This window comes from Miniopterus schreibersii, assembly GCF_964146895.1.
Source record: "Miniopterus schreibersii genome assembly, chromosome: 8".
Lineage (NCBI taxonomy): Eukaryota > Metazoa > Chordata > Mammalia > Chiroptera > Miniopteridae > Miniopterus > Miniopterus schreibersii.
Genome location: NC_138109.1, coordinates 46,606,459 through 46,631,201, shown reverse-complemented (window position 1 = coordinate 46,631,201; position 24,743 = coordinate 46,606,459). Strand labels below are relative to the sequence as shown.

The window sequence follows — 24,743 nt, the reverse complement described above, 5'->3', positions numbered from 1 at the left end:
AATGATGCTCCCTTTATCTATGCTGTATTTCTTTTATGTGGAGTGGAATACATTTAAGCTCTGTTACTCTCTTTTGTTAAGGGGTAAGCTTCATCATTAGATTATGTCCAAATTCCTCCTTTATATTTTATATAGGTCAAAACATATACTGAATGGGCAGAGAGAAAATTTTCAAGACAAAACTTGATTATTTATATTTTGAACAGGCTATATACTTCATTTTATAGATTTTATAAGAGTAATTTGTCTGAAGCTATTCATGAAAACTATCTGTGATTTTGTAAGCTACTTTCCTAATAAATGGTATTATTATAAACACTTGGGCTTTTATTGAGAAGAGAAATAGTTTTCCTCATTCTGTATAATTTCTAAAACACTTAAATAATCATTTATTTATTCATTCAGCAACATTTATTAAAAACCTACTGTATGCAAAAGCACAATACTAAAAAAACTTTCAAAAAATAATATAGAATCATGTTTATTAAAAAAATAGAGTTAAATGCTGGGAGAAAGGTATATATATATAGGGCTGTGGTTGTTGAGACCATGGAAACACTTCAAGCTAGTGGGATCCAGCAGTTTCAGGAAGGTGTCATTTCAGCTGAAGTTTGAGGATGTGTGGGAGAAGCGAACTATAAAGAGACTATAGTGTGATAAATACACATATAAAAAGGGACATATACATGGGGAAGAGTTCATTTAATCTAGAGCATTGGTTGTAAGAGGAAAAGCAGGAGGACCCATGGTTGAAAAGAGGTGAGCTAGATCATTACGACTTAATCCCTTGCTGGGTAGACTGTGGAGTCAACAAGGTTCTTGGTCAGAGAAATGACTTTACTATGCTTTAGAGTAGCTGGTAAATTTTCAGCAACACTTAGAATGAAGTGGATTGTAAAAGACTGGGAGACAGTTCTTAATAAGTCAGAGGGCTATTGCATGAAATCCAGGAGAATAGTTACTGTATGAATGTAGAGACAACTGAAGCAACATATTGGCAACTCCTAGGAATATCCTTGATAGTTCCAGACAAAAGATTTGCAGCTGTTGTCCTTTGTCTCATTTAATTTGGAATTTTTCCAGAGTCTCCTGCCTCGCTCAGTGTATATCTTTTCAGGAGAACATTATGAGGATGATGCTCCGACTCCTGGCAGGACCTGCCCGGGTGTGGAGAGCTGCAGTAGTTACGAGACAGCTCAGCCCAGAGCCAAGGGAGCTGGTTAGTAGCTGCTTTGGGCACAGAACAGCAGAAGGGCAGCAAGGTTACAGATGCGTCAAGGAGTTACACTTGAATTGCCTCTGACGGTAACTCTAGTAGGCTTCGTGTGCCTTCTGTACTAGCTCCATGCTTTATAATTGCTAAATTGATCTGATATTCAGTTATGCAAGAAGGAGCGATAAGAGGCAGAGGCACTAAGTGCCTTTGAAGGGCACCCCATAAATGAGATGCTGTGAGAGAGGGCAGCTGCTGAGCGCCTGTCATGGGGGCTCTAGCCTCTCATTGCCGCTACCCCAACCTCAGCAAGTCTCTGAAGGTTCTTTGGAGATCCACCAAAGGGAGCCATCACGGAAAATAACACACAAGGTTCAGAGAAGATAAAATACTTAAAAGGCTCTGCTCCCTAGATACCATCCCAGAATGAATCATCCCTGAGAGGAAGTAGGTAGCGTTCACTGTGTACTTTACCACTGTGTTAGAAGATCAGGTAGAAAATATCGATCTTTTGATGTATTTCTAATTGAGGGAACAAAGAGCAATAATTTCATGCCCTCCTGAGATATAAGAAGCTTGGAGGCTCTAAAACTCTGGGGATGTGACTTGAGCAAGCTATGGAAATCTTGATTCACAACCTGCCTTCAAATTCTTGGCAGGGAGAATGGCATGGGGGAAAAAGATTAAATGCAGGGCATCAAAATATATAGCTGTGTCTTACTGTCACAAATATCTAACACAGAAATTATTTCTGCCTAGCTGATACATTGCAAACATGATTAATATATAAATAATATATGACAAAAAGATAAATCATGTGATTTATCTATCATCTATCTATTTATCTATCTATCAATTATCTATCTATCTATCTATCTATCATCTATCTATCTATCATCTATCTATCTATCTATCTATCTATCTATCTATCTATCTATCTATCATCTATCTATCTATCATCTATCCATCCATCTCTTTTTTTAATGTTTGGAGGACCTGAGATGTTGGAATCAAATTCAGTTCATAGAAGAGCTGGCACAGAGAGGACAATTCACACAAAACAGAATGGTTACAAACGAATTTCTCATTCAAGTTGACTTGATTAGCAATAATCTTTTATTCTAATTTCTCAGGTAATGTTTCGTTCATCATTTTCCAGGGTAACAAGCTGCTGAACGTCTCATTTACATTTTCATTAGCCTACAAAGCTTTTCCTGCTTGGACTCTTTTACCTCAGCCTGAGCAATACTTAATGTTTAGTAATGGTTAACAGAATCTCTAGCAGAGACTCAAGTCCCCCCACCCAAAATGACACTCAAGCTAGTGTTCTCTTACATCACCCTTATAACTGATACATGCTTAAGGCATTGCTTCTGAAATCATAAAATTACTGATTATGATGCATGATCTATAATCTTGTCTCCAGCTCCAGACCAAAAGCCTAGACAGTAGGAGCCTGCCTCCTTGCCTTAATAGATAGTATTTTGTAACACAGGACACATTCAGTAATTAGGGCATAGAGTTCCTGGTATCAACTTCTAGGAAAACCACTTTTGAATGCCACAGAAGATGTGTTCTTAGGTCAGGTCTCAGTTATTTAAGACTATGTGTACAATAAAGGTTTAGTTTCAGAATTAACCATTGGACATGAAAGTATATCAAAGTTTGACATCATGGGACTGCAAATGACTATTAAGAACAATTTAAAATGAATGCCAATGACTAGCAATTAAAATACCTATCAATCATTACTGGCATTCACTAAAGTGATATTTAAACAATAATTTAAAATGATGTCCATTGACTGGTATATTTTGCCCTTGCTATACATTTTGTACCTGAATTATGGTAGCCCACAATGTTCATATAGGATTTGTTTCACTGGGTGCAAAATTTGGGGGGAATTATCAGAGATAAGGTAACAGTGCTGCATATTGTTAAATGACATGGGTGACACTCTAGAATCTGAGAGAGGAGGGAGGGAGGGAGAGACAGGAAGAAAGAGAGAAAGACAGAGACAGAGAAACATATATATTTCTAAACTCCATTTACAAATTCAGCACAGCACTTATTCCAAAAACTGACAAAGATAATTGTTATGGGCTGAACTGTGTCCCCCCACCCATGTCAAATTCATATACCCCTGAACCCCAGTACCTCAGAATGTGACTGTATGTTATATCTTTTAAAAAGAGAGAGAGAGAGAGCACAGCCAGTGTGGCTCAGGGGTTGAGTACTGACCCATGACCCAGGAGATTGTGGTTTGATTTCTGGTGAGGGCACATGCCCGGGTTTTGTGCTCGATCCCCAGTAGGGGGTGTGCAAGGAGGCAGCCGATCAATGACTCTCATCATTGACGTTTCTATCTCTCTTTCTCTCTCCTTTCCTCTCTCTGAAATCAATAAAGACATATTAAAAAGAGAGAGAGATAGAGGGAGAGAGAGAGGCAGAGAGAGAGAGGAAGAGAGAAAGAGACAAAGCACGTTTTATAATTCCAAGCATTTGCTTGTTTGTGCCTTTGGGGAGAAAACTAAAGCCATTATAAAAGAAATAACTTGGAGAGAGTCAGAAGCTTCTTGGTAAACAAAATTCTCTCCTGAAACATTTACATGATTTAGTTAAGAATGAATTGGAACAACATCAATTGCATTTCCTTGAGATCAGAAATAAATTTTAAAATAACCGGGAAGCATTTCTAAAGCAGTGCTTGGATAAGTGTTTACAATCTGAAAATGGGATAAGGTAGGATGGAATAAATTCAACTATTAAAACAATACTCTCACCTGCACACAGTGTATATGAAATTATGCCTTTCTGTGAAAAATAAAATACTCCATGACCTCTATGCATTATATATTGCATTATTTTGGACATGCTTTTTTTATTTGCTAATTGATTTGTCTCCTGATAAATGCAGAAACTACTGCATGAAACACTAAAGTATAACAACTTTTTAAAGAGTTATGTGACTATGTATAAAGTGTTTTATACTTAAGGTTTATGTGTGTGTGTGTGTTATATGTTCACATACACGCCTTATATCTACATGGGTTTTGGTGCTGGCATACTAAATGCCATATAAAGTTATTCCTGAACCAATTAATATCACTGTTATTGTATATGTAACAATGCCTGGCCTTTAGATAATAATATATCCAGTTTATGTTTTGTTTTCTGAACACTTTTTTGTGTCCTATGGATGTAAGCCGTCTTTTACATAAAGAGTCATAAAGGAGTAGTCATTCTTTTATCTACAAGACTACACATCTGAAGTCAGATAACCAGATTTGAGTCCTATCCATCTCAAACATCTATCATCTGAAGGGCCCCATGGAAGTCATTTAACTTCCCCCAATCCTCAGTTTCCTCACTGAGAAACTGAGTCTAACGGTAGCCATCCCACAGGAGAACCAAATGACAAATGTATGTGAATAATAAGGCACTATCAAATGTTAGCTAATATTTTTAATCTTCATGCTTGAGAGAGCATATTACCCACATACCCCCTGAACTTAAAGGAGAGAAGAGGGTTTAACGCATGTTTATCGATTGTCGACAGGATTTGGGGCCTTGCATAAAGCAGCATACGCATATGTATTGATAGATGGATAAATCAGTCAGGGAGAAGCATTGAGATCCAGGACAACCAATATTTCCCTGCTTTTCAAAGCACAGTAAATCTAAAGCTGAGTCTCCAGTTGCATTGCAGTCAGCATGTCTAGGAATCTGCAGCACATGTTCTCTTCTATTATTGAAGGAGACAGCTGCCTAGTCGATGTAAATTTCATTGTAAAATTGTTTAATAGAATTCACAATTATGGGAGGGCAAACACACTTGAGACACTAATGGAGGGTCTGAATTTGATTTGTGTAGACAAAGAGACCTGTCAGACTTAGCATCAGTTATTGTTTCACAGAGAAAAGTGGGCAATAAAGGAAAGTGACTACTAAGGCAAGGGAACTCCCGCTGTTCCACTGTCACCATCCCTCCTAACCAAGAGTAAAAATCAGGAGTGAATAAACATCTGAAGTTTTGGTATAGTAAATGAATATCCATCTTATATATATGCTTTTCTGTACCATTTGATACCCAGAATCCTTTATCTGTTGAAACTCCCTATACACTGAATTATTATGATAAAATACTATAATATCCTTGCTTTCTTCATACCACTCTGACTGATCCTTTTTTGTTTCCTCAATGGCTATTCACTAATTCCTCATGCCTCTGTGGATATTCTCTTACGCTCAGTCTTTGGCCATTTATTAGAGCTAATTTATACCTTTCACCTATTATGTTTCCAAATATAACTCCGCACATATGATTTCCAAAAAGTTAAATTAAGTCCCAATTTCTCCATTGAGTGCCAGTTGTATATTGCTAAATTACTAATGAACATTTTCACCTGAATATTTGGATATCATCAGCAAATTTATATGTCTGGAGCTAATTGATTATTCCCATAAATTCCTGTAAATCTAAATCTGAGCCTCCAATTGCAGTTGCATTCAGTATGTCTAGGAATCTGCAGCACATGTTCTTTCTACTACTGAATGCTTAACCCAATCCCCCTTCTCTGTCTGTTTAATCATCATATCATCACTCAGAATCTATACTAAATACTGTGGTCAAAGAAATCCTCTTCAAAACATTATTTGTTAAATCTCCAATCATTCTCTTGCTCAAAATGTCTCCATGGCTCCCCATTTCCTATTGGAAAAAATCCTATTGACTGTAAGTGTCTTTAAAGAGTGGGATCTTCTGTGTTCTATATTAATCCACCACACCATCTAGTCTTGTGTATTGTACATTGTAAAGTACAATAATTTCTTACTGAATTGAATTAAGTTCCTTGGACTTCTATTCTCAGTTTCCTTAGTCGGGTTCATTTTTAGTATCCAAATACCTACAGGACTCTCCATAGTACGTTTCATGCTACTATTCTATTTGCTTTCACCTAAATAAACTCAGCTCATCCTTCCTTCCCATTTTTGGACATAATTGCTCTTCTTTACCCTGTCCACTTCTCACCACCCTCAAAACTCAGCTCAATTCCAACCCTCTTTCATAAATTCTTTCCCAAATCTTCTAGTTCACATTGAATATCTATTCCCAGTGAACTAACACTTTTTTTTTTTTACTCTTTATTTATTTATTTTTTTAAATGTTTCTTTATCTTTATTTTTGAGACCATTATAGATGTCCCCTTTTTAACCCCACTGATCCCCTCCACCCACATCCATCCCACTCCCCGGCCCTCCCCACACCAATTTCCATGTCCATGGGCTATGCCCATTTTGTGTTCTTTGACATTCCTTGCTATGTAAATATCACATTTCTAATTATTTCTAATTATTAAATTGACTCTGACCTTTGACTCTTTTGTCTTCCTTCCTTACGACTATATTGTTATTTTACTTTTAAATTGCTCATATAATTTTTCCTGTGCATTCATTTTATGTGTCCAGCTACACTATAAAGTATTTAGGGGAAAATCCTACATCATATCTTCTGGTATCATTCCCACATTCTAGCACTACGCTATGAAAAAAGTAGAGGCTCAAAAATATTTGTTAAGTGAATTAATGACTTGGGGACAAAGAAAATACATTGAAAGTGGGTAATTATTGCAATTAATAGTTTTGAAATAATTCAAAGAAAAAAGTCTGCATGTTTGAATACGATGTTTTTAGGTTTGGGGGATACCATTTTCCTCTATTATCTGATCTGTCACTTACTTAGTCCATTAGATAAGAAGAGGATAGGGCTAATGTGTATAAACCTGTTTTATGCACCATCAATGACTGACTCTAAAAGTCATTAAATGCTACAACAGCTAATAAAGGAAGTTAGAGAACACATGGAGAATTGCAAAACAAGAGTAGAGACCTATTTGGAATTATATTAGCAGAGTTTTCCCTAAGGCTTGTACAATCAATATGATAGTTCCTTCCAAACTATGATTTACAAAGCAAGAAAAAACTATCTGAATAGGGGATAAAGAGACCAAGCTCTTAACCACCTTGCTTTTACCCTGTTTTAGTTCTAGCACTTGTATATGTAATCAACGTAGCACCAGACAAAAAGGATTTTGTTTTACAAAATATGTCCTGTCATTTTCCCAGCATTCAGAGCTTGAATGTGTGTTCACTAGAACTTAAGGTCTACGTCAAAAATTCTTCCTCTCTGGCTTCTTAATATTTACCTTTCATTTACTTTATCATTGTCCTCCGTTGGTTTCTTTTTTAAAAAAACATTTATATTTAAGTGATTCTAACTGGATTTCCCCTCTCCTGAGTAACACAGATACACTTATATTTACAATGAATGTCACTAAAAATATTTATCTTGTGGGAAATAAGATGACATAGTAAGGGGTGGAAATGTCAACATGAAGGAAACCACTTTAGTGTTAATAAGATATGTTACTATTTATTGAATGTAAGAGCCCTTCAAATAACACTGAAATGTGTAAATTATACCTATTTTATAAGTTTTCTGTACAATTTTATATGCAGCTATATTTAGTCACAGTTGGTATGTGTGTTTGTTTCTGTCTGTGTGTGTGAAGAAAGTACAATTTAACTTGTAGCATGACTAAAAGAGAGAAACAGATACCTATTTAATAATGAAGATGTAAGATTTCTCATACGTCCATTGCTGATCTGGCATGTGGTTACCACCATTGATGGAGTGTGAAAATCAAGGGTAATTTTGTGAAATTTTTGAGTAAAATGACCAGGCTCCCACATACGTCTCTCAATGACTTTGTAATTTATAAAGATAATCACTGTACAACAGCCTTGGTATTATATCTATCAAATGGAAATAATAATAAAAGCTTTTTCATGAGGATTTGTAAAGCAAATGAGATCAATAATGCAAATAAAAGTGTTTTGCATATATTAAGTTGATATTTCAACTATTAAATTTAAGACAAGATCCAGAGTCCTTTCCCTGGCCTTTAAAACACTTTGTGATCTGGTTTGTAACCACGCACCTGAACATCTCCCATCACTCTAGCTCCAGCTCATACTACACTAATAACTTTGCCTCACTTGTGTCCCTCAGTCATACCTAGCTCTTTTCCACCTCAGAGTTTTTGTATGTGCTATTATATAAATGACATATAGCTTCCCTATATACCTTATAAAATGGTGCCTACTTTTTCATAACTGATTTCATTTTACATATTTTATTATTTTCTAGTACTCACTACTAACATCGTATAATATTTTATTTTCTTTGTTGCCTGTCTCATTCTTAACAACTAAACTCTAAGATAATGAAGATTTTCCTGTCTCTTGTTATGTCATTTCAACAACTAGAACAGTATCTAGTGCACGATAGAGGCTTAATAAATCAAATAATGCATGAATGAATGAATGAATGATCTTTCATTGAATTCTTACTCTATATGAAGCCATCGGCAAAGGCTTTATGTGGATTGTCTAATTTAATCATTACAATAGGTTGTTTACTATTTCTATTTTATAAATGAAGAAAACAGAGATGTCTTGAGGTACAGAAACTTGCTTGAAGTAAACATAGTAAGTGATGGAAACTGAACTGTCTGACTCCAAAACCTAGGCTCTTAATTACTGCTATAAAGCCTCTGTGTATCCAGTCATTTTTATATTAATTGAAATTTGATTACATTGTTATAAAAAGGACTGAATTGACTATCAAAAGAACATTTATAGCTTAATTTGATCCAAAAAATATATGAGTGGGTTCAGTAGCTAAAAAATAAACCAACTTCCAGAAAGCCAGCATTTGAAAAGAGTTGTGAACAAGAACACAAAGGGGCAGGTTTACTTTAATAGGTAAGATGTGACTTACCTCCAGGTGACCAGCGATCGTAGCAATATGCAGGGCAGTGAGACCGCCATACCCAACCTGCTGTATGTCAGCTCCACTGTGAAGCAGGGAAGTGATCAGTTCTGCACTATCCTGTAAGGAAACACATCCTTAGTGTGAGTTTTATACTAGTAGTGGGTTTGAATGCTGTGCAACAGGTTGTATCGGTTCCCTGACTGTCAGCCAGTTTAGGTATCCAAAGAAAACCTAAGTGATTTCTGTCATAAGAGCACATGAGATAGAGAGCAGCTCTCAGATGGCTGAAATGTAGGAACAAATGACAGAGCCATTCAGTTACAATCAATCCTCCACTACCTGACCATGAAAGACAGGAAGGACATTTATCTATGGTGAGGCTCTTGCCAATTGAACTAGATCTTACATATAGGTCACTCCAATAAATGTCCTTTCTCCAGCAATTGCAATATTGAACTGACTGCAGTGGACTGTTTCATAGTAGTTCAGTAATTGCTTCTTCTCTAATATATATGTGTCACAGACCCTATATATAATTAATCAATAGTGTCTTTCTTGACTCATTATAATAGTGAAAATGTTGGAAGTACTATTGGAGCCTATTAGAATAAATTATGCAATTAACAAAATAATCCTTACATTATTTATACTATTATTTGCACTGTATTTCTGTCTTTGAAAACACATTGAACTTTTAAATAATATTAATAGCAATTAACATTCACTGAATTTTATTATGTAATTAACCTTTCATATGCATTAACTTAAATCTGGTACATGGGAGAACTTCAAAAATAGTTGATAAAAAACAAATTAAAAATTAAAAAAATAAATATTTCTCTAAATAACTATGAAAAAACTACTATTATAAACCTAATTTTATGAGTCAGAACACTCAAAAGAGTGACGTGGAGAGTCACATAGTCACAAAACCCCAGATTTGGAAGGAAATGCAGAGAAAGGTCTTCATGTTTAACTCTCTCCCTCAGAGTAAGAATTCAAACCACAAGCTCTGTAATACTTGGCCCATCAACATCTCAAACAACCCAGTGGCAAGAATGTTAAGTCTTCACAGGATGAGCATTGCATTTATGAATACACATATAATTTCAAATACTGCTGGTTAAGAAAATTCTTCCATTAAAAAACAAAGTTTAGGGGGGTTCCAGTCAAGATGGCAATGTAGGTAAATGTGGTACTCAAATCCTCCCACAACCACCTCAAAATTACAATGAAACTACAAAACAACCATCATTCAGAACAGCCTGAAATCCAGCTGAACAGAAGTCCTACAACTAAGAATATAAAGTTGGTGTAAAAGTCCTAAGATGGAGATAAGCTTAGTGTGTTTGAAGGCCAGTGCTGAGTAAAAGGTTAAAATTGAAAGGGCGGCCCTGGCTGGTGTGGTTCAGTGGGTAGAGCATGAGCCCTCACACTGAAGGGTCACGGGTTTGATTCCCAGTCAAGGGCTTGTACCTGGGTTGCTGGTAGGTACAATCCCTGACCCCAGTCGGGATGCATGTGGAGGAAACCAATCAATGTGTCTCTTTCACATCATGTTTCTCTCTCTCTCCCTCACTGCCCTCCCTTCCATTCTCTCTAAAAATCAATGGAAAAAAATAACCTCAGGTACGGACACACACACAAAAAAAGGGGGGTGGGTGGGAAATAATGTTCAAGATGAGGTCAAAGACATCTGATTGTGTAGGATCTCACAGGCCATGGTATTAAGTGTTCAGATTTTTTCCAAGTGCAATAAACAACAGGAGAATGACATGATACTGAGTTAGAGAAGACTCAAAGAGTAGAAGTTTTGGAGGTAAAAATAAATGTTTTGTTTTCCACAAGTTTAAGATACTTATAATGCAGGGTTAAGACTGTACATGCTAGAATTAGCCTCCCTAGTTAGAATCCCAGCTCTGCTAATGACTATGTGAACTGGGGAGAGTTACATAACCCTTTTATACTAATATCCTTGGTTATAAAACAGGGGGACAGTAACTATACAAACCTGGTGGGATGCACATATAAACTGTGTAGCCACAACTGATGTGACAATACTACATATAAAGCATTTAAAAAATACCTGCCAATCAATACTCAATAAAACTCATTACCATTGGACATAGAAGACTCAGTATAGTCCTCAGTGGAAACCTCCAAATAAGAGAGTGATTTGACTCCACCCTCTAGCGTCTCTTTCTCCTTTCCTTTTACCCCCTCCCCCTGACTTCAGTTCCTCTACTTCACTAGTTACCACTGAAATAACTGAAGGAATAAAACAGAGGAAAACTCTGAACCAGTGCTGGAATTTAGAAAATGTCTACTAGTTCTCTCTCCTCCAAAAAATATTCATAGGACTTATCTCTAACCTCAAAAATAACCTTTAATTTTGCATGGTGAGGGCTAAAGAAAGACACAAGTAGTTTCTGAAATAAATGGGAAATACATGACCTTAAAACATCTTTCCCTGCAGATGGGCAGGCATTTAAATGCAGGAAAGTAGAGAAGGTCTTTTTAAACATAGAATCATTTCTTTAAAATAGAGGGGAAATATGATAAATTTGAGTAAATGGAAGTATTAAAAACATACAATATAAGATAAATGACAAATTGGAAAAATATTCACAACTTATAAAACTGATAGATGGTTTGTATGTTAAATGTATGAAGAACTTTTACAAATCAGTAGAAAGATGGATACTCTTTAATCCAACAAACATTTATTAATGAATGTATACCTTATGGCAAGCACTGTACTAAACTAAATTAAAATAAATTATATGTAAATCATGGAGTATATGACATGTTTATCTATCAGGCAGATTCTAGTAAACACAGATTCATCCTTTCCTCCACTGTCATATTTTTTCCTTATTTAGCCAAAATTTGTGGAATTTAAAAGAATGTATGTTATGATTCCTTTAGAATAGGCAAATGGTGAGGTTAAAAGTTAGAAGTACTAAATTATCCTTTCATATAGTGGTTGGATTTCTCAGCTTGACCTCTGATTGATCTAAACACTTCTTTGCTAAATACTATAAAAATAGAACTTTTCTCTTACCAAGCTATACTAAAAAGAATGTAACAAAACAATCATTATTACTTATAAATTGCTTATTAAATACCATGTAAAATGTTTTATCTACATCATATCTATCAAGCTTCATAACTTACCCAAGACATAAATATTACAGTTGACCCTTGAACATAGTTTGAACTGCCTGAGTCCACTTCATGTGGATTTTTTTCAACAAACGCAATTGGCCCTTCAGAGTCACAGTTTCACACCCTCAGATTCAACCAGTGGTGGACAGAATACAGTATTTTTGCATTCCCAACCAGTTTCACAAGAGGATTCCCAATAAAAACTTCTGTTTTCAAGCAGCAATTGCTTAAATCTGTGGATGCAATGGGCTGACTGTAGTTAAGTTTTTGAGGTGTCAAAAGTCATATAAAAGTTTTCAACTGCCTTGGTGTCCCTAAAATCATGTTATTCAAGGTTCAATTGTATAATCCCCATTTTAGAGCTGATGATAGTTATCAGGATCAAAGCATTTAAATTACTTGTTGAACTCTAAATATTCTATAAGTGTTGGAGCTAGACACAAAATCAGGTCTCTTTGATTCCAAAGACCATGCTTCATTTTTGAGTTTCCATAGTGAATTATCTGACCTTTCCACATAAATCTCTTTTATTCCCAAATCCCGTTGAGAGTCTGCTTTTCAAGAAATCAACTGGCATACCATAGTATAAAATATGTTTCTTTAATGTACGTTTAAATTGAAACCGAACTGGGATTTGAACTTGGGTCTTCTGACTTTGAATTCTATGTTATTCTCAAGAAAACAGGTTACCCTCAACTCCCAACAACTCTTCTACTCCCAATTTTTTTGTCTTTCATGTGTGAGCCCTAACTCTTTGCTTTGCATCTGTAAAAAAGGGATCTAATATCTGCTGTATAGGGCTGTAATGCCATAAGGATCAAATGGCATTATTTATGTGCAAACGTTTGTAAATTCAAGATCCTTACAAGTAAGTTTACGTATTTGTGTTAAATGTATCACCCCCAAGACTGAACTAACTCTATTAAAATATTCATTTTATGTCTCAGTCCACTCTGGCCCCAAATATTTAATCATGAAATAACTGAATTTCTTCACCTGTAAGATTTCAGAGTTGGGCTAAATTGTTTTCTGTAATATCCTAACCACCATTAATATTCTGATGTTCCTTGAAGTGTCACATTAAGCTCCAAGGCAGAGATGAACTTGGTTTGGAAAGATGATTGAGTTTCTTCAGGTGAAAACAGAAATATATAAAGACATATTTTAATAATGTGCTTATCTTAAGTAGTTTTCTTCATTGACCCAATGTACCCAGCATAGTCATTTTCACCGCCCGGTTGTGTTTGTGGGGGAAAAAGTAATAAAAGCAGTTTTGCAGTCAAGAGAATATTAAGATTTCTTCTAGAACAAGGGAGTATGCAGAACTTCAGTATGAAATGTATTTAGTTCCAGGCATTAAAATTTAATGGGCTAGAGATGCCTCATGCGTCATAGACATCTCCAGTGAAAGGATCCATTAATCAGTATAAAAATAACTGTTCATGAAGGTTCACACCTACATATGCCTCTTGTTGAAATAATTCTGAATTTATCTTCACAAAAGATATCAATTATTAAAGGTTTTAGTGTGATGGAAATACTTGACTTTGCTTGAAATTTTGGAGGAAAAAAAAAAGAAGAAAAAAGAGAAGGAACATGTCATTGGATTGAGTACTTATACTCTTTCCAGGGTAAAGCCTCTGCATTTGCTTTTGACCTATTTTTTCTTATCACCACTGATCCTTCCTTTTCTACTTTTCAGTTTCCCATAATCATTTTCTTCCTGTGGGCTGCTTCTTTGAATATACTTGTCCCCTCATTCAATAATATAGTGATCATTCAACAGGGAGGGGCTAATCAGAATCTCTGGAGATTTGGCAGAACACAAACACATGCTATTTGAAAAGTAAATTAAATATTATTATTTCTTTGTTTTCACTTATAGTTTATTTTAAAATAATTAGACTGAATTTTTATATTTATCCAAAGAGGCAAGACTAAAAACATTGAAAAGCACTGTTGTAATTTTTTTTCTGTGATCCTGCCAGTCTTCAAGATAATGACCAATCTTTTGCCTTTTGGAAGAGCAATCAATATTCATAGCCTCCATTTTCCTAAGTCCATTTATTTTTAATCCAGTTTTATACTTTCTACTCCCCCAAATTTACTAAAATATCCCTTAAATTGATATTTTAGTGATATCTATTGATACCGGAGAATATCCAATTCTAATGGCCAAATAGAAAGGAATATTTTGCCCAATATAAATATGATTCTTCCTTCTTTCAAGTTCTTTTGTTTTTCTTAGTCAACAAAGAACTATAACTTCACTTATTTCTGTAAAACATTTCTATAAATGAACACACACCAGGAATTGTTTTAAGTGCTCAGAATTAGATGATAAACAATTTATTTATTTTTATTTATTTATTTATTTATTTATTTATTTATTTATTTATTTTAAACAATTTAGATTCAGTCCCTGCCTTGGTGGTGTTCATAATTTCTATCAGAGATTACAAACAGGGGAATAGATGTATAGGGTCTGTCCTGCATAGCATTTCATAACTAAAAATTTGAATTAATAGCCAACATTTAAAAATAAGGAAACTTTATATAATTCTGATTCTCTGAAATTTGGGGCAATACTGGACTTATATATATATTTTTAAATTTATCTTTATTGTTGAAAGTATTAAAGGTGTGCCATTTTTTCCCCCCAATTGACCCTTCCACTTTGCTCCCACCCCCTCCCCAGGCCTTCATCCTGTTATTGACTGTGTCCATGGGTTATGCTTATATGCATATAACTTCTTTGGATAATCTCTTCCCACCCTCCACCCCACTTCCCTCTTTTCTCTGAAATACGATCGTCTGTTGTATGCATCAATATCTCTAGATCTACTTAGTTCATCAGATTCTTTTGTTCATTAGCTTCTTCTTAAAGAAGACCCTTAAACTTTTCCTGTAGTGCTGGTCTGGTGGTGATGAACTCCTTTAGCATTTTCTTGTCTGAGAAGCTCTTTATCTGACCTTCAATTCTAAATGATAGCTTTGCTGGGTACAGCAATCTTGGTTGTAGTTCCATGTTTTTCATCACTTTGAATATTTCTTGCCACTCCCTTCTGGCCTGCAAAGTCTCTGTTGAGAAATCAGCTGACAGTCCTATGGGTGCTCCCTTGTAGGTAACTAACTGCTCTTCTCTTGCTGCTTTTAAGATTCTCTCTTTGTCTTTAACCTTTGGCATTTTAATTATGATGTGTCTTGCTGTGGGCCTCATTGGGTTCCTCTTATTTAGGACTCTCTGTGCTTCCTGGACTTGTAAGTCGATTTCTTTCCCCAGGTAGGGCAAGTTTTCTGTAATTATTTCTTCAAATAGGTTTTGAATTTCTTGCTCTCTTTTCTTCTCTTTCTGGCACCCCAATAATATAAATGTTGGGCCTCCAGAAGTTATCCCAGAGGCTCCTTAGGCTATCTTCATATTTCTGGATTCTTTTTCTTTTTGCTCTTCTGGTTGGGTGTTCTTTGTTTCCCCATGTTCCAAATTGCTAATTTGATTCTCTGTGTTCTCTACTCTACTGTTGATTCCCTATAATGTCTTCTTCTTTTCAGTCCCTGTAGCCTTCATTTCAAATTGGTACTTTATTATGTCATTGATAGTCCCAGTCGTTTTCATAATACTCTTACTAATATGCTTGAGCATCCTTATTAACAAAATTCTGAACTCTACATCTGTTAGTTTGCTTGGGTCTATTTCAATTAGTTCCTCTTCTAGAGATTTGTTCTGTTCTTTCCTTTGTGACATGTTTCTTTGCGTCCACATTTTGGCTGCTTCCAGGTGTTTGTTTCTATGTATTTGGTAGATCTGCTATGTCTCCTGGAATTGGTAGAGTGGCTTTGTGGGGTAGATGTCCTGTAGGGCCCAGTGGCTCTGCCTCCCAGTCACCTGAGCTGCACCTTCTAGGTGCTCCCCTGTGTGGACTGTGTGCACTGTCCTGTTGTAGTTGAGTCTTGGTTGCTGCTGGCATCACTGGGAGGAACTGACCCCCAGGCCAATGGGCTGTGAGGACCAGCTGCAACTACAGCCAAAGAGCTGCTGTGCTGGAGACACCCTTATGGATCAGGATTTACATCAGTGGAGCTTTGGTGTTCACCAAGTGCGCCCCTTGAGTGTGTCACTCGTGGATATGGTAGGGTTGTAATCCAGCGTGGTCGAGTCTGACCACCAGGTGCACTGTCTCTGGGGCCTCCCGGGAGGTGCAAAGTCAGCCTGTGCCAGTGCCTTGCCCAGGGCCACCCAGCATGAGCTACACAGCAAACTGTAGTTGGCTGCTACTTGTGCTGGGCTTTACTGTGTCCAGGAGAGGCCCAGCTATGAGCCAATGCAGCTACCCCTAGTGCCAGGCCTGGGGCCGCTTATCAAGCCGTATGGGGCCACTGCTGCCTGTTTAAGAGATTTTAGGAAAGTTCTAAGCATGAGGCTCAAAAGGCCACCTGCACAGAAAAGCCCCTGGAAATGGCCTGGATGAGCTGCAGGTGGGGAGGGGCGGGGCCTCCAGGATCACGGGGCGGGGCCAAAGGTGTGAATCAGGTGCTGGCGACTCAAACATGGCGCCCGCCTGCCGGCTGTGTGCGGGGAGGACTCGCCAAAGGAGCCATGGCCTCCGCCAGCCCTTCTGCCTGGGAGGAAGCCGCCCCTCCGCCTCTCGCCCGGATCTCAGGCAGGTTAGTTCCTCCCCGAGTGTCCCGGGTCCTTTCAGGCTGCTGCCCGGCGCTGGGCTCAGGGGGAGCGTCCGAGTGAGTCCGTGCCGGGCCCTTTAGAGGAGCTGCTGGGGCTCCCGCAGCCTCCGCGACCCTCAGGGACAGTCCCCGCTGGTTGCACAGCCCGGAGTTGTGGGGACGTCTCTTCCTGGCCCTGGAGCCCTGGGCTGGGGGCCTGCTGTGGGGCTGGGACCCCTCCCTCCTCCGGGAAACCTCAGCCAGGAGATTCCCTCCCGGGTTTCCCCGCGGCACCGGGTGTGGGCCCGCGGCCGCGTCTCCTGGTTTCAGCCCCGATCCGCCCGCGTCTCCGCCCCTCCTACCCGTCTCGGTGCTTCTTCAGCTCCCTGGTTGTGGGGCTTCTGTGCAGCCAGGTCTCAGGAGGCTCTGAGCGACGGTGGTTCTGTGTTTAGTTGTCATTTTGATGCGGCTGCGGGAGGCGGCGGGGGCAGCTGCTACCTGCGCCGCCATCTTGTTTCCTCCCCTGGACTTGCGTTCTTACGTGGCGGTGATCAGCTGGGCCTGAAAACTGACCGCTACCTTTCCATGTGGTATAAATTGTCTAACTTGCCATAGTCTCCACCACTTCTTGCACCTCAAAAACATTGACTGTGAGTGTTAGTTCCCATTTAATTTTGCCATATTATCTAGCACATTCATTCATTTATGTTACCTGCCTTATTCCTGAAGGCACGGAGACTGTGACCCCTAATCTAGAGAAAGGTGAGGAGAAGTAACCAGGTAATAAAATCTAGACTCATTCCCAGTATTACAAGGAAAGTACAGGGTGCTAAGAGAATACAGTGGAGGAGCACCTAACCCAGACCTAGGGCAGGGAAGGTTCTCCAAGAATAGTGCCGTCTAATGTAAGAGTTGAAAGACAAGTTAACATCTTCAGTTAGCCTCCTATTAACTCTTTATTGAGATCATGCTAATTTAGAAAGAGATTATAAAATATTTGGTTACTAAGAAGAAATGTGAGTATTAAAAAAACCCTTAATGATTGCTCTAATTTGTGGGTATAAATGTTCTCTAGTTCCTTGAAGTGGGGATTAAATATTAAACAGTATTTAAAAGTTGCAATCAATGGGAAGACTTAGTTAAATATGCACAAAGTGAGAGTCCTTTTTTCTTCTTCAGAATTTTGTTTTTTTCCCTCACAGAATTTCTTATTATTTTAACAAATTCCCACTTGAGGAAAATGCAGTCTTTAATCAAGAAACTATTTGTACTTAATAAAAAGGCAACTTGAATTTAAAATATATATATATATCAATTTGCTTTGTTTTCTAAATTAGTGGTTTTCAGTTGGGGATTTGAAATTTCAATTTTCAGGCTATGAACCACCATGAACAACAAGCAGTGTTTTCTGATAGGTATGGCTGATAGCAATAAGGACCTGTATCTATTGAGTCAGACAGACATAGGCTTGAATTAAGATTTTCCCCTTCCATATCCTTTCCCTTTGTAATAATATGTAAAATGACTTCTTCTGAATGATGGGAATGAGATTTTGCTAGAAATCTGGAGGGTGGAATCAATGACCGCTCAACAACTGCTTTTTTCATATGAAATGTTAAAAAAGAGTTGACTAATCAAAATGCTACTTTTCATTCACTAAAAAATTTTATCAAGTAGTTTCCCTGTGTATTAAAGGAGGGGTATGTATGAGGTTAAATTAGGTGGTCTAATAAGTTTCTGTTCATTAACATTCTTACTTAAGATCCTTGAAACTATATAAATCTAATTTTCCCCCACAAAATCTTGTGTTTCATTTTAAGAGCACAATTTAGATACCATCTAAAGAAGTATGCCTGAAAGTGGGATGCAAATATGATGGAAATCATGTAAGAAAATTCATTAGGGTGTAAAAAATATTATAAATTCTACTTTACTTTAATATATAAAGATAATTAAAATTTATTAATATTAAAATGATAATTTGCACTGGTGGTCTCAGTTCATATATCAGTTAGTCATGTTATATACAGTACAAAAATATAATAAATAAATTCCAAATTAAATTTCAAAATTCAGAATTCCAAATGAAAATAACCCCTTACACTTTTTTCAGCATTTAGTACATGAGGATGCATTATGTGAGCCAAATAAAGTGAGTTTATAAATAATGATATCTAATTTTAATTGAATTGACCCTTAAAAAATGGCAGATTATTTTTTGTATAATGTATGCTATTTATTTATTTATTTATTTATTTATTTATTTATTTATTTATTTATTTATTTATTTTTAATCCTCACTGGAGGACATGTTTAGAGAGAGGAAGGGAGGGGGGAGAAAGAGAGAGAAACATCAATGTGAGAGAGAGGAACATTGATCAGATGCATTGGTTGCCTTCCATACGTGCCCCTATTGGTGACTGAACCTGCAACCCAGGTATGTGCCCTGACCTGGGATCGAACTGGCAACATTTGGGTGCACAGGACGATGCTCGACCAACTGCACCACTCTGGCCAGGCAAATGACAGTTTATTTTAAAAATATGCCTGCCTGAAACAAAACAAACAAGAACTCAAAACCCATTAAAGGAAGATGACATGATAAAGATTTCCTGCAACAAATAATATATAATGTCTAACATGCAACACAAAATTAATAGGTATGTAAAGAAACCAGAAAAGGTGATGTATACTTAAGAGAAAAAGCATTCAATAAAAACAGAGAGGCAATCCAGATGCTGAAAACAACAAATAATGCATTTAAATCAGGCTATTCTAGGTTCAAAAATTTAAAGAAAAACCAGAAAAAATAAAGGAATAGATGAGTAATCATAGCAAGAAATTACAATGATATATTAACACTGTGTAAAAACCTAAGAATTAAAAAGTACATCTGAAATTTATAATTCTTAGATTAGCATCCAGTGGAAGGTTGCAGAGAAATAGTATCTGAACTTGAATTTAAGTAACTAGGAATAATCAAATTCTGAGAAGAGAAAGAATATAGAAGAAAATGAACAGAGACATGGTAACCTGTGGAAGATTATCAAATAATCTAATATACACATGTAAAAAATAATGGTCCAAATTTCTGAATTTGATGAAAACTAAACTTACAGATTTAAGAAGCTCAATGAACTCTAAAAGAATTGTACAGAGAAAATCTTTTATAGGATTATTATAGCCAATCTGCTGAAATTCAAAGATATTTTCTCTTCTCTTATTTTCTTTAAAAGATATGAGTGTTTAACACAAAACATCAAACAATATATTGGAGTTGATAACATGTATAGATGTAATGTTCATGGCCACACTAGTATAAAGAATGGAAATAAAATGGAACTATACTATTGAAAGGTTTTTATATTTAAAGTGAAGTAGGACAATATTAACAGGCAGTGCCTGTGATATGTTAAGAATACAAACTGTAATCACACAAGAGTCATCAGTTAAAAATGCATAAGACTGCATTTCATAAAAAAGCACAAATACACAGTCATCAGTTTATAATGCATAAAACCTTCGCTCTTAAATGACACTGTTAAGAAAATGAAAAGGCAAACCATAGAGTGGGGGAAATTTTTGCAAAATGTATATCCAACAAAGGATCAGTATCCAGAAGATATAAAGGTCTCTTACAATTATAAAACAAAAACAATTAACCAAATTTTAAAATGGAAAAAATATTTGAATAGACAATACACCAAAAAAATTTGGTGACAAATAAGCCCATGGAAATTCATTCAACTACATTAGCTGTTAGGGAAATGCCAATTAATCATAATGAGATGCTAATATACATCCAATAAAATGGCTAAAATAAAAAATATTGACCAGATAAAGTGTTGACAACGGTGCGGAACAACTAAAATTTTCATACATTGCTGATAGAAGTAGAAAATTATAAAGCCAGTTTGGTAGAGAATTTGCAGTGTTCTTATAAAATTAAACATGCACTTATGATGTGACCCGGCAATTCTACTCTTAGGTATTGCCCAAGAGAAATTAAAACGTTTGTTCAAATGAAGATTTTTTTTATAATAGTCAAAATCTGGAAACAACCCCTACATCTATCAATGAGTGAATGATTAAACAAACTGTGACATACTCATATAAGAGAATACAACTTTGCAATAAAATAAGTAAATTACTGAACACACACAACAGGATTACAATAAGTGGGAGAAACCATATATAAAATAAAACATCCTGGTGGATTGCATTTATACAAAATTCTAGAAAGGGAAAAATTATAATGATAGAAAACACACCCCTGGTTTCCAGAGGCCAGGAGAGGTGAAAGAGGAAACTGACTACAGAAAGTTATGAAGGGAACCTTTGTGAATTGTATCATGATTGTGATGATGGTATATGACTATATACATAGTCAAAAATATCAAATTGTATACTTAAAATTGTAAATTTTATTGTGCATAAATCATACCTCAATAAATAAAATCCCTATTTTAAAATTAACAAGCAAAAATAAAGCAAAAAAAAAAAAGTATGAAGGCTAATCATCCACATGGCATTAAAATCTAAACATCTGCAGCATGCTTACTACTAATGATGCCCCCATTGATTATTAAAAACAATACTCAGCCCTGAGGCAGGCACAGCATGCCAGGGTGTGTAATTGAAAGAGCTGCTGATATATCCAATAAAAAGATGTAAAAATTACATTATTCATTTTGTGAGTATTAAGAACAAAGTTTAATTGCAATTTTTATGACAATCCAAATAAATAAATAAAATAACTGTTTTGTATGTATCAAAAATATTAAGATCAAGAAAGGCAAGAAAAAACAAAGTAAGTCCTTCAAATTAAAGGAGAGTACAGAGACAAGAAATTAAAAATATATGGTTCTGGATTGAATCCCAAACTAGAAAAAAATAAAAAGCTATAAGGGATAATTGGCCAAATTTGAGTTTGGACTATAGATTAGATAATAGTATTGTATCAGTGTTAAATTTTCTGATTTTATAATTCCATTGTGATTATGTTGATGAATTTCCTTTTTCTCAGGAAATAAAGATTGAAGTTTTAGTAACAATGAGCAATGTTGCCTTCAATTTACTTTCAAAGGTTTCAGGAAAAAAGAAATAATAATGACAATGAGACAAAATGTAAACAATTAGTAAATTTGGGTAAAGTGTATATGGGAGTTTCTTGTACTATTCTGGCAATTTAAAAAATAACATTAAAATAAATGTTTTTTAATATATGAGGGAAGGGAACTGGAACCCAAAATGAATTATATACCTATTACAGAGGTTCAGGGAAGAAATAATTAGAACTAAATTTAATACAATAGCAGTGTGAATGGCTATTTTATCTTGTTTCTGTATTTAAAGTCGAATGGTAAATTAAATTTGTTTTTACCTTTGTTCAGAACTAAGTAGAATAATCATTCATCCTATTATGGCCTTTTAGGAATTATTGACTACCTTATATCCTGAGATCCTAAATTTATTTAAACTTTCTACAAAAAAGTTTTAGTCCATATATCTTTCTGTGAGATAAAAGAAAACAGAAGAAACAGAGCAAAGAGAACTCTAAAAATTGAAATTTAGAGTTGATAAACAGAAGTAGAAGAAATATATATATTCTCATAAAGACTGTAGCCCTGTCTCATTCAGAACCCATATGTGGCGTTGTATCTTGGTAAATATTAGGAAAATGAACTAATATGGAAAAATCGCCCAGACAGTTGGATTCTGAAGTCATGGTTTCAAGTGCTGCCTCAACTATCCATCAGCAACTTCCCGTTGGTCAGAGCGCCCCCACTCTCGCCCCTTGCCATTCAGCAGGAAAGCCAGCATCGGACGCTTTTTCCTGTACCCTGAGCTCAGGCTCCATTCCAGTTTCACAGGATGACTAGTAGGTATTGAAGACCGTTTAGCACTTGCCTGATGCTTTCTCCCACAAGGAATCAGAGAAACCAACGAGGCATGAAAAAGGATGTTCATTAGAGCACTTACACCCTGACGACAAGAATCTGTGAACCTGAATCCTGGGGAAATAAGGCTCTCTTCCCGCACAGTGATCAATTCTCTAAAGGTTGGGAAGGGATGTAGTTCAAAGTGATCTTGATGTGAGCAAACAGCTGCCCCCCCTACCTGCACATACAAAACTGAAATAAAATCATATCACAGATCACATGAAATTGAGCAAGAACAAAATATGCAATATAACAAGGAGAGTCTGAAAGTACGAGCCAACTGTACTTGATTTTAATCATTGTTCTAGCACTCGCTAGATCTCTAACTTTAACCTTTAGCTTCCTTTTCTATAAAATAAAACCTAATATGCAACTCACTAGATTTATTTTAACGGTTAAAGAAATAATGTATGTAAAACCTAGTGTGATATTTAGCTCATAATAAATACAGAGCAAGAAGAACCCATTATAATTAGAGAATAAACAAGTTACAGATATTTACTTTATATATTGTATTTTATATGAATTATATTTATGAAAATCTGAAAGATATATCTCAATACCAACTATCGCAGTTTTTCTAATACACTTTCCTATTTATTGTGTGGTCAGGTACTGAGATTAGGTTGAAACCTGGGACTGATATAAGGAAATAACTGAAGCAAAAGTAGAGAAATAAAACAGGAAACTAAAGGGAACTCCAGAGATTTTTATTGTTATTATTATTAATTATTATTATTATTATTAAGGAAAACAAGCAGAAAACATATGCAGCTTTCAATATGCTTCTTTCATGAATTCCTCAAATGCAACCCGATCCTCTTCTGTACAGAGACAGTCCAGGCTCCTGCTAAGGAGCTCTGGTGAGGAAGCCAGACTGCCCGGTCTTAAACCCTGGCTAACCACTGTCTAACCATGTAACTTCCAGGGTTCTTGTGAGAATTAGATGAGTTAAATATAGAAGGCATTAAAAAGAGTATGCATCTGGTATAGAGATGATACATGCTCAATAAAGAGCAAGAAGCCCATCCAGTATTGTACTATTCTGGTCACTGAGAATGTTTTCCATGATTACTAATTTGCCAAAAAAAAAAAAAAAAGTAGCGTACCGGTACACACGCGCTTGGAACAAAAATGTTGTACCTTGTAAACTGCCAAGTGCAAGGCTGTAAATCCATTTCTTGTCAGTCGAGATGGGCGGAGCCCTTTTAACATAAGGGTTCTAATATGAGACTTGTTGCCTTAAAGAGAAAAGTTTTAAAAAGGTTAAATTGTTGAGGGGGTAGGCTAAGTGACTTTAAAACCTCTCTTTGACTTAATGAGAAATGTCACACTGATGTATGAAAATGTCAGATTGCTTTTCTGTGGGCCATTTTTAAAGTTTTCTATTAATTGACAGCCTTACTTAGTAGTGAACATTTCTATTACATTTATAAAACTTTGTATCAATGCTGTACATTTTATTTTTTTTACCATTGTTTATAGCATTAAAAACATTTAAAAACTATCCTTTTTCTTATGTTACTTAATCGTGTGCATTTTAATGCATTTGTGTTACATTTTTTATTTAGTGCTCTCATCATCAGGTGGTTTTAAAACATAAAACCATCTTAATAAGATGAAAAAAATCATCTTAATAAACTATTGGGGAAAGTCTAGTTGTACAGGATTGCTCAGAACATCATTAGCAGTAGAACTTATTTAGATCAGAGCAGTCTGATTAATTTGTTTGACAGGAATGGTTAAGAGATCTGGTGAGAGGCAAAACTTAGTCATTAGTATTCTATTTAGAAAGCTGAGTTCAAATAAATATTAACTATTAATTCATTAATTAAATAAGTTTGTTGAGTATCTACTATATACCAGGCACCGCTTTTTGTGTCTGGGTTACATTAATGAACAAAACAAAACAAAAAAAAACATA

At 35.9% G+C, this 24,743-nt stretch overlaps 1 protein-coding gene across 6 annotated transcripts in view; it reads right to left on the bottom strand.

Moving 5' to 3' along the window:
* The window catches only part of TNNI3K (TNNI3 interacting kinase), a 255,436-nt gene that overhangs the window by 217,703 nt on the left and 12,990 nt on the right, over positions 1–24,743 (bottom strand). For all 6 annotated transcript variants that reach the window (XR_013999362.1, XM_081144739.1, XM_081144743.1 and 3 more), the window contains exons 4-5: positions 23,963–24,060; positions 9,057–9,167 (exon numbers count right to left, since the gene is read on the bottom strand). Coding sequence is in view for 5 of the 6 variants with exons in the window: in XM_081144739.1 (XP_081000865.1) it covers positions 9,057–9,167; positions 23,963–24,060 (209 nt within the window). In the remaining variant the exon portion in view is untranslated. The remainder of the gene's footprint in view (positions 1–9,056; positions 9,168–23,962; positions 24,061–24,743) is intronic.